This window comes from Lepidochelys kempii, chromosome 9 (assembly GCF_965140285.1).
Source record: "Lepidochelys kempii isolate rLepKem1 chromosome 9, rLepKem1.hap1, whole genome shotgun sequence".
NCBI classification, from domain to species: domain Eukaryota; kingdom Metazoa; phylum Chordata; order Testudines; family Cheloniidae; genus Lepidochelys; species Lepidochelys kempii.
In genome coordinates, this window is record NC_136388.1 from 28585597 (window position 1) to 28596935 (window position 11339).

The 11339-nt window shown below is 40.6% G+C and overlaps 1 protein-coding gene across 1 annotated transcript; it reads left to right on the top strand.

The window, feature by feature from the left end:
* Positions 1-1932: 1932 nt before the first annotated feature.
* Positions 1933-9109, top strand: TM4SF18 (transmembrane 4 L six family member 18). The gene is made up of 5 exons (XM_073358773.1): positions 1933-2284; positions 4038-4127; positions 4810-4952; positions 7036-7216; positions 8755-9109. The coding sequence occupies exons 1-5, from the start codon at positions 2108-2110 to the stop codon at positions 8767-8769; spliced, it is 606 nt and encodes a 201-aa protein (XP_073214874.1). The 5' UTR covers positions 1933-2107; the 3' UTR covers positions 8770-9109.
* The last annotated feature ends 2230 nt before the right edge of the window (positions 9110-11339 follow it).

An 11339-nucleotide genomic window follows, 5' to 3' on the forward strand; every position in this document is an offset into this window, starting at 1 on the left:
GAACTGCTGCCTAGCCATTCGGTCCCTAGTCTGTAGCTGTGCATTGGGTTCTTCCGTCCTAAGTGCAGGACCCTGCACTTATCCTTATTGAACCTCATCAGATTCCTTTTGGCCCAATCTTCCAATTGGTCTAGGTCCTTCTGTATCCTATCCCTCCCCTCCAGCGTATCTACCACTCCTCCCAGTTTAGTATCATCCGCAAATTTGCTGAGAGTGCAATCCACACCATCCTCCAGATCATTTATGAAGATATTGAATAAAACCGGCCCCAGGACCGACCCTTGGGGCACTCCACTTGATACCGGCTGCCAACTAGACATGGAGCCATTGATCACTACCCGTTGAGCCCGACAATTTAGCCAGCTTTCTACCCACCTTATAGTGCATTCATCCAGCCCATACTTCCTTAACTTGCTGACAAGAATACTATGGGAGACCGTGTCAAAAGCTTTGCTAAAGTCAAGAAACAATACATCCACTGCTTTCCCTTCATCCACAGAACCAGTAATCTCATCATAAAAGGCGATTAGATTAGTCAGGCATGACCTTCCCTTGGTGAATCCATGCTGGCTGTTCCTGATCACTTTCCTCTCATGCAAGTGCTTCAGGATTGATTCTTTGAGAACCTGCTCCATGATTTTTCCAGGGACTGAGGTGAGGCTGACTGGCCTGTAGTTCCCAGGATCTTCCTTCTTCCCTTTTTTAAAGTGGGGAAGTATTGCCTCTCAGAGGTGCCCAGGGATGGTATGTAAATTTCCTAGGTTACTGGGTGGAGGCTCGAGCTGGTTCTCTGTTGTATAAATGGAAAAGGATCCCTAGATTTTGAACCCGGCCCTAGTTGCTGCTGGCACCACCTGGCAGAAGGGTTACATAAGCTATTAGAGGAGATACCTCATTCACAGGGACAGGACTGCAAACAAGCTATGTTTTGAGTGAAGGTTTGCTGTTTTTAGTTTCCTGCCCACTCATTTGTAATTTCCCCCCTTCAAATAATTTTGTTTACAGATATTATATAAAGCTATTGCACAGGGGCCAATCTGTGCTGAGCTGTAATCCTGGCTTTCTCTGCAGCCACAGGTAATACACAGCCTTTCTACCTAGAGACTTCTATGGGCCCCATCACAGACATGAATACATTTAGCCTCACAAACCCTGAGGAGCATTATTAGCCTCACTTTACAGAGGAGGAACTGAAGCAAAAAGAAGATGAGTGACATGCCCAACATCACACAGGAAATCTGTGTCCCAGGGCCAAGAAGTGAACCCAGAGGTTTCTTAAGTTCCACTCTAGTGCCTTACCCACGAGACCATCCTTATCTTCTGTGTGCCTTGCTTTCCCCGTTGCTCAAGTTATTCTTCATAATTGATATTACTTAGCACTTAGAAACCCCAAACATACATATAGTAAGAAACAGCCCTAGCCCCCAAAAGCATACAATCTAAATAGACAGAAAAGACAAATGGAGTGGGGGATAAAACAGACACAGAAGTGAGCCAGGAATAGAACCCAGTTCTTGAACAGCGATACCGGCTTACTTCACAAGAGTGCTGTAAGATAACAACATAAAGTACGTGAAATATGTTAGTTCTAATAATACTTCATTGCCCCTCAGAACATAGTAAACTTTGGAAGGTCTCACAGTCCAGGGCCTACCTGCGAGGCATGTTGTGTGCAGAGTGCTGTGGACATTACTTTGTTAATATTTCTAAACCATGTGTTTTAGAAGATGAAAAAGTGATATACACATGCTTGATGTGTTGTTGTTATAACCCTGGGTTGTGTTCCTTCCTGATTCTTCTAGACACTCATTTGAATCTCAAGCTCCCCAAGGAATAGCCCTTAGAGGGAAACAAAGAAACAGTCACACGCTCCAGCACAGGAGATAGACTAGCCCTTCAGCCAGTGATATTTTGCCCTTTGTTCCACAAACAGTAAAGCACTTACTTTAGCACTGGGATTGTTTGACTGGAACCATACCCCAGCAACCAGGTTCCCATGAATACAAAATGACTGCATCAAAACAAGAAGGTGGCAGGGTTTTGCAACTTTAAAAGAAGTAGCCCTGTGTGGGCTTAGAATAGTGAAAGTATTTAAAGTCCTTAAGAGATGGGTTTACAAAAATGCAGAGGCTGTTTGAGTTGTCTGTTGATACCTCTTGCACTTTGGAGTATTGTTGTTAATATCCTGTTATACTTCCCTAATGGGAAAACTTCATACGCCACCAGTAACCAGCTCACCAACTACGTGTGGTATTTTGAAGGAATATGTTTCTCTGGTGTGATGGTAAGTGTCGGTTCTGTGGATTTTATTGAGTTGTATGCTAGTGCAAATGATGTTAGCACAATCACATCTGTAGGGATAACCCTGCAGCAAGGTGTGATTGTGTCATGATCTTGCTTTTAAAGGGGAGATTAATTATTTTAGCTAATTTTATAGGCAGTAATTTGATCAGCTTTAAAAAATCAAGGGCATTGATCATGGACAGCTGAACAAAATTGGCATGTACGTGATTTTTTTTTTTAACATGATTTTGGGAGGTGGGTTTGCATGCTTTTTGTCATATAAGCAAAGCTTGTGCAGTAGTGTGTGGGAGGGGATTGGCTAACCATCTACTTGGGTTTGGGAGTTATGCTAAAAGTGAAAATTCTTATATATGTAACTGCAAATCTGACTGCAGATACTGTGCATATTATACCACGATGTGCTATGGCCACTAATCAGTAAAGCTCTGGTGCTGTGTAAAAACTTAAACAAGTTAATCAATTACAGTCAGTGGCAGATCACGCACAGTAACTTTTTTCTAACAGATTTTTAATATTCTTATCTGTGGTAACATAGTCAAGGGTGCTGGAACAATTTGCATTGTGGGGGTGCTGAGAGCCATTGAACCAAACTGTAAACCCTGTATATGGTGAAAACCACTTCAAGCCAGGGGGTGCAGTAGCACCCCCAGCACCGCTAGTTCCTATGAACATAGTACACAATGTTAAAAAGCCACAGCCCTCTTATGTGTTTAGACAGGTATCTTATATTATTAATGTCAATTCTATTTGGTAGGGTCTTTCTACTGATACATTAAAAAGGGAAAGATGTAAAATGAATAAAGATGAGACCTAATTTTGAAACTATCACTGTGCATGTTCTACATCAGTCTGAAAAATGTCAAACTTGTGGTGATCAGAGAAAATTTACTGGAGGCCCAGAAACTCAAATGGAGAAACACTGATAAGCTGGAGGTTTGGGAAGCACCAACCACAAAAATTAGAAATACCCTATATAGAGATTTCAAAACTTCCATTTAGCACTTTTCCATTTCAGAGCCCTTCCATTGGGAGTTCATGAGAGTTACCATTGTCCTCATTTTACAAACAGAGAATCGAATAGCAAGAGGTTCAGGCTGTGTCTACACCAGGGTATTTTTACTAAAATTTCCCACTGTAGTTACTATTGGTTCAGTTCCAACGGTGGGATCATCCATGAGAGTCCTAGTGTAGGCAGAAATCCAGATGGCTGCTAGTATTTTAAGCAGATCTACACAACATGGTGCTTAAAATGCTGATATTGCCAGCACCTTGTCTACATTAGCACTCCTCCTCTTACCTTCCCCATTCCTCCAACCCAGAGGGGCCATCCCTTCCCTTCCTCATATGGCCCTTACCAGAGGCCCCTTGGATACGTTTTTTTTAAATGCTGGAAACTATTATGAACTTAAGTCCAAGATTTACTTGGTGAAATTACCCAACCAATGTCAAATAACTTAAAACTTTGAGAAAAGTCCTAAGCTGCATGTGGAGGAATGGCAGAGAGAGAAGTGAAGCTCATTAGTTCTTTTCTGCAAAATTTCCAGTCATGTCTTACTAGGGCCCTGACTCTCCCCTGCCATGTACCTGCAGCAGTCATATACTTCTGTGCAAAGTGGGTGTAAAGTGCTACCAGTTCAGACTGGTGGCATTTCACACTTACTGGGCACGGGCAGGAGAGAATCAGGTGCGGGATCTCCAGTTATTCCACTCATCTTACAGTCTCCCCCTTACAGATGCTTCTGTTAGCAGCACTTCTAATAACACTGGAGCGTGACACGTTCTACCAATGCTGCCAGAGCGAGAGCTGTAACAAAACGTACAGGGTGAGTCGTGGTTTTGTCTTTTGTTTCTCTACTCAGCATTCATTCTGAGTTCCCCTCCTCCCCCATTTCCCCAGCCAAACCTTGACTTCCTCTTTATGGCTAGTTCCTTCCTCTCTCTGTATTAGGACAGAACCCTGGGTGAGGGTAGAGAAAACCCCACGGGCCATCACAAGTCCAGTTGCTTCCTCCAACTGCACAGGTGAAGTCCCCAGGAAACAAAAGAGTTAAGGAAGAACACTGATGGCCTTGGACTGTTGTCTTTCAATTCTCTCCCCTGCTGAATTGCTCCTTCACCTCCTCACACCCCCTTCTTACATTAGATGGAAAATAAAGAATCTGCGTAAATGCTGATTGGGATGCAAACAAGTCTTATGAGTGTTGTAGTACCCTCCTGGCCTGCTACAATGCGTTTGCAAAAGTACATTTTAAAAACCAACGGGAATAAAACTGTCTTATCTCTGGAGAAATTTGGCATTTCCCCTGAGGACACAATCCTAAAAGAGAAAATGCTGTTGCCAGGGATGGGTCTCACTGTTGTCCTGATCCCATTTCCTATTGAATTTTGAACAACTATGCCTGTAAGGTACAAACCTGGCAAAGGAGCCAGGGCATGTTGTTTGGTGGTTGGCTCTGATTAGGTGAAACCCCCATGCTGATAACATTTATTCTCTCTTCTATACAGAGTTTCATTTCAGTTGTGTTAGCCCTGCTTGGAATTGCTTTTTCGGGATATAATGTCATCATCTCTACTTTGGGCTTAGTGCAAGGCCCATTCTGCAATACTCCAGCTGGCTGGGGTTATATCTTCAAAGACACTGCAGGGGGGTAAGAAACACCTTTATATCTACTATAAGAAACTATACAGAAAAAAGATAAAAAGGTCCTTTTGGAGGTAATTTATAGATTAAAAATAAATTTACCCATTATCACAGCATATGTATTTTCTTAGCTTTTAAAAATCTTTGCTCCACAATAAATACTGCATATTTTAAATTTGTTTCTGAGCAGAACACACAAAGGAAAAAAAATTATTTGCATCTTTACAGAGAAAGTTTAATGTTCAGCTAATTTGGCTAATCTTCCAGTGAGATATCAAAGCTCCTAAGCATATGTGAAGTACAGATCTAGAACCTGTGACTGCTTTGAATGCAGAAGTTTGAAACCATCTCCTTTTCAAGGATAAGATTTTTTAATATGGAAATATTTCAAGTAAGATAAAGTCAAGTTCTTCCAACTTCCAGTGGAGTACACTAAGCATTGGACTAGTCATGAAATCCTAGATAGAAGAAGATGAAAAGCCAAATTCCTCAGCAAGTATGGAATTGTTCCCTAAAACAGTGGTTTTCAACCTTTTTTCATTTGTGGACCCCTAAAAATTTTTGAATGGAGGTGCAGACCCCTTTGAAAATTTTAGTCTGCAGACCCCCAAGGGTCTGCAGACCACAGGTTGAAAGCCATTGCTCTAAAATATAGGAATTACTGACTTCAGTTTAGAGAAGAGACAAAAGAAGTGGATCCTTATACACATGTGGTGTATTCTCTATTTCTATGTTATGGTGACACCATTGAGACACATACTAATAATGGTAATATTCTGTTGGGTTGTTGTTTTTTTTAATTCATAAATAAAAAAAAGCCTGATTTGAACATGAAGGGCCAGATGCCAAGTGAGGGACTCTGGATTCAGCCCAAACTGTGTAATTTATTAATAGAGGAGAAATGGAGGCCAGCACTGAACCTATTAAAAACCTCACAAATACGACTATAATGATGGTTCTTGGAACCAATAATAGCACCATGCCATCTCCAGTATTGCCAACTCCCACGGTATCAGGGAAGTGCTGCTTCTTGCTAATGGCTAGATCAATCCTATATTGTTCGTACTGTGCCATCATCACCTATATGAATGGCTGATACAAGTTAGAAGTTCTTTGACTGATATGTAATCTGTAACTCATCAATTCTAAAAAATAAAATAAATTCTATGTGCTACTGTGAATAACGTTGCGTTCATTGGGTCGGTGGTTCTCAAACTATTTACCATCCAGCCCTTCTTTTATCAAAGGGAATAAACTCAGAAGGGAGAGAGTCAAGACAGCAATAGGGGAACTGCCTTCCATTTCCTTTCTTCAGGGTGAGGAGAGGGTAAGTGGTGTCTCCATCTGAGCAGCCAGGGAGAGGCATGCAGTTGTGTGCATTAAAGGCTGACTTTTCAATCTGAAATTATCACACATGGATGGAGAGGGACATCTGACTCACGATTTCTGATCTCTTGAGGATGGCAATACTGCATCTCCTTCACGTTGTTATGATGATACAACAGAGAAGGTGAATGACATACTCTATAGGGCTAGCAGGGAGACAGAGGGTGGCCTGAGGCCAAATGGGAATAACAAATGGTGATACTCCCTTAGGCAGTGCCCCCAGTCACCACTCCATCCTCTTGTCATAGTGAAATATTATTTGGGCATTACTGATCTATGCTGGTTAAAAAACTCCAACTTCAGCTAAAGTATAATCAACTGCAGTTTGAGTGATACTCATGAAATAGAAGGGACCTAAATGGTCTCTGTTTAAATTCAGTTTGTATCATTAGCAGAAAATGCAGAACTTCTAACACTTCCATGACAAAAATGCAGTGAATTGAATTAAGAAGATGCATTCTGTGAATTCTGATCTGGCTTCTGGGCTCAGTTACACCATTGTAAATCTTGAGTAACACCACAAGGTTTGATTGAGCTACTTAGGATTTACACTGGTGTAACTGAGACCAGAATTTGGCTCCAGGACATCAGAACAAACAGGTTTTATTATTTTGTATGATTACTATTAGAATTATTATTATTGAGTGTTAAATTTCAAGGCATTAAACTGGTCTAATTTCCCCATTTTTCTGTTTCTCTGGTAGTTACCTCATTGCGTACAGCTCCTGGTCTCAGTGCACTGAACCCGTGCACGTAGTGGAGTGGAACATCATTTTATTCTCTATTCTCATAGCCCTTAGTGGACTTCAAGTGATCATCTGCTTTCTTAAAGTGATGGCCGAATTAAAACAGATTCTCTGTGGGACCTACTCTGTCTTTATACAGGTAACAAAAGACCTTGTGCCAAATCTTAGGGTGGTGTAAATCAGCATTGCTCCATCAACTTCACTCATATGCCGATTTACACCAGCTGAGGATCTGGCCATTGTTTTTTATGAATTTGAAACATTACTTTCCTAATCTGATACCAGGCATTGTAGTCAAGTGCATTTAACAACATACTGTACTATTCAAATTCATCTTGCATTCCATACAACATGCAGGGATCCCAGGCTTCTCACTTAAACTCTTCTGATTGGGAATGTGGGGCTGTGAAGGTTAAATAAAATGACCCTGAAAATTAAACATCAGTACTTAATATAGAGAGAATACAGGACTTTGGTGTCGGTGAAGAGTGCTGAGCATCTACCTCCTAGGAACAAGTTCAAGTTTGTCTTTAACATCAAGTGAGTTTCATAGCTGAGAGAGTAAGAAACAACCTAGTGGGTTTTGGCACTCAAGAACTTGGTATGTATTTTATGTCAATGTGCATAATGTTGTTCTGTGGGACATATCAGCAGAGCCCTATTAAAATGACCAAGAAATCCCTGTTTCAGAAGTGAGGGTTTAGCACAAAGGGCTCCTGGTCTACAACAATACTACAATAAAAAATAACGTTGAATGACCTTAGTTTAAATAGGTGGTGCCACTAGTAGGCATTACGGTGTGAAATAATATTTTCAGCATGGCAGCCAGAAGTTATAAAAGTGTATGATAGGTTTCATTGTCTGCTCTGGAGGCTGGGTAGAGCTGGAAGTGCTAGCTCAAGAATGGCCACATTCATTAGGCTTTCGAAGCCTTTCGTGTTCTTATGCAGCCCACAATGTTCATCGTGGGCAGATCATTCAGCACAGCCTCCAGGTTGTTTTGCTTTTATTAAACAGCAAGTGATTGTCGTATCAAAATGCACTGGCAAGTGTTTCTAGAAGGGAAGGAAAACTCTAGCAAGTTTACATTGGCCTATAAAGCAAAAGCATCTGCTGACATAGACAAAAAACACATTGACTGAGCAGAAGTATAGAGAAACTACAAATCATTAGTTTGTACTTTATGAAATGTTGAAATCAACAGAATTTACATTACTCACTAGAAGTGAAACAAAGGACCATTCAATAAATAGAAGATGTCTGGAGTAAATGGAGATAAAAATCTCCTTTTAACAGCCTTTAATGGGAATGTCACTGTTTCAGGGATTTGAACTCCAACATAACACTCTGCTTGCCAGGGACTCAGGTAATAGACAGATTTGATTTGCCTGGAGCCCCAGTACTGCTCCCACTGAAATCAATAGGAGCTTTGCTTCTGTCTTCACTGATGACACAGTTGGGCGCTATAGCTCACGATTTGTTAGTCTCTAAGGTGCCACAAGTACTCCTTTTCTTTTTGCGAATACAGACTAAAACAGCTGCTACTCTGAAACCTGTTTTATCTTGAGAAGCTCTGTTGATTTAATATCATGTGGATGTTTCCATTGTGCAAACTGTAAGTTATACTGAGAGTTAATGCTACAAGTCTCCTTGACTTCTTCCCATTTCCTTTGACAGCCGGGGATTATCTGAATGTAGCAGAGAACGCTTCATTGCCAGCCAGGCTTCGCTCCTCCAGTGTTTACTGTTCTACATAGCAGATCTGTGGGTGCCATTAAAACTAATTTTCCACGGATTTCTTTTTCACACCCACTTCTCTCATGAAATGTACTTTTAGATTCACTTAAATGGTTTTTGATAGCTAAAATATAAGCTCTCCCATGTTTTCTTAAATACGAGATCCATTTCTTAACCACAGCTAATCCTGAATGACAATGATAACGGTGTCTCTTTTGCTTTGCCATCCAGTTTGTGTTGTATGAGTGCTATGAAACTGCCTTCACACAGAAATCTCTAGTTTTCAATAAAGAAAGTGCTGTAAAGCTGCCATGCTTTCATAGATTCCACTGTTTCGTCTCCTTATTTAGGCTTTATAAATATTTCAGATGGTCTCCAAGGGCCTCAGTAAGTCAAGGGGAGTCTTTCCATTGACATCAGTGTATAGTGTAAGGCCTCAATTTCTTGATCAGTAGAAAATTACTTGATTTTAAGGCCAGAAGAGATCTTCTACTAGCCTGACCTCCTGCATAACACAGGCCACAAACCTCACCCAATATTCACCACTCCATCCAAACCTCACCCAATATTTCTGCATTGCATAACTTTTTTTTGAGCTATAGCATATATTTTAGAAAGATATTCAGTCGTGGTTTAAAGACCTGGGTCAACTGCTTGGAAGACAGCTATGCTCAATATAGTATCATCAACATACCTAATAACAGGTTTTGGTTTCTTTATCTTTAGATACTCAAAGCCAAATAATCCCTTTAGAACATATTTTAGGAGAATTACTAAAAGGGCTTGCCTACGCAGCACAGCAAAGCACACCCGAGGGGTCTGATTTGTAAAGCACACTAGTGTGTTTTACTCTAACTGCCCCATGTAGACCCTGCTGAATGCTGCTGCACTTTAAAAAGGAACCTACTTCACATTAACACAGTCTTGTTTGAAAAGCACACCTTTCTAGTCTATATGGAACAGTTAGAGCGAGACACATTAAAGTGCTTTATAAATCACTCCCCTCTCATATGCTTTGCTGGCACCAAGTAGACAAGCCCTTAGGACAACATTAAATCTCGTGAGAAAAAAAAATCTAGTTTACAAATACCTTTTTAAATACAGACCTCATTTGGGAGGAGATTTTTGAGCCTATAAAAGTCAGCAGGAAAGGCAAAAAGAATAAAGCAGTTCAAAGGGGATTTTCTATGACTCCATGGGTAGGCCATTAAAGTACCTGAGTTTACATTTGATAGATCAAATGTAAGTCTAGAACTCACAACCAGTTTGGGGTTTGTGCCTGCTTCTCAACAGTCTGCCCTGAGGTTGGTACTCATGCTCCTGAGACACTCCAGACAGCTTGACAGCTACTAGTTTAATTCCCATTATATTCTACAGGAATTTTCCATAAAAGGGGGAATTACAGCAGAATAAATGTAGGAATGGAGGTTGTTCGTAATTCTGAAATGTTCGTAACTCTGAACAAAACGTTAGGGTTGTTCTTTCAAAAATTTACAGCTGAACATTGACTTAATACAGCTTTGAAACTTTACTATGAAGATAAAAATGCTACTTTCCCTTTTTTTTAAAAAGTAATTTATGTTTAACACAGTACTATGCTTCCTTTGTGTGTGTGTGTGTGTGTGAGTGTGTGTCTCTCTGCTGCTGCCTGATTTGGAACTGGAAATACACAATGAGGTATGTGGTTGACTGATCAGTTCACAATGCTGGTGTTCATAGCTGAAGTCCTAGGGTAATTAGAGAGCAGAGGAATGGGGTATACTTGGATAAAAGAGGGCGATTAAAAGAGCACCAGATGGATGGCCATTCTTAATGAGGGAAGAGACTTTGCTTCACACCTGTAAGGGCTTGTCATCTTGTAGGGGTCTCAGTGCCTAATGTCACAAAGGGTTTAGTCCCCAAGATCACATTCCAAGGTGGAATGGGAGGTCAGAGGTGCATGGTGGAAAGGAATGTTGGCAAAATATAAAGCTGCCCACTTGGCATTCCTTAGATCAGAAAATTTTCCCAGACCGGAACATTTCCCCCTCGACTAGAATAACACTGGGACACTGTTTTAGCAATCAAATATGTGAAGTTACAGGTGTTTGATTTGGCCCCCCCCCAAATATTTATATCCAATGTGCTGAAAATAAAAACCTTTTCCAACCGAATATGTTGTTTAATCTGGATTTCAACCCTAGATGCAATGGAATTGCTATATTTTGTAGATTTTTTTTAAAAAGTTCTTAATGATTTATCTTTGATTGTGAAATCACATGAGTGGTGTGTCTCAAGAACAGAAACCCCCAGCACTGCAAAGCCTTCATTAGGTAAAAGCCTCCTTTGTATTGGTGAAAGACAATAAACAAGGTATTCTGTTCAGGCTCTGGGTTGATTAATGAGATAAGCAAGCAGTGGCTATTGAGAGAGGTTTTATTGAATTGAATGAGACCAGAAACTTTAAAGGACATTTACAGCAAATGGTTTACTGATATCTTTTGAACACCGCCCTTATTCAAGCACTCCTGCAATTATTCTAAGTA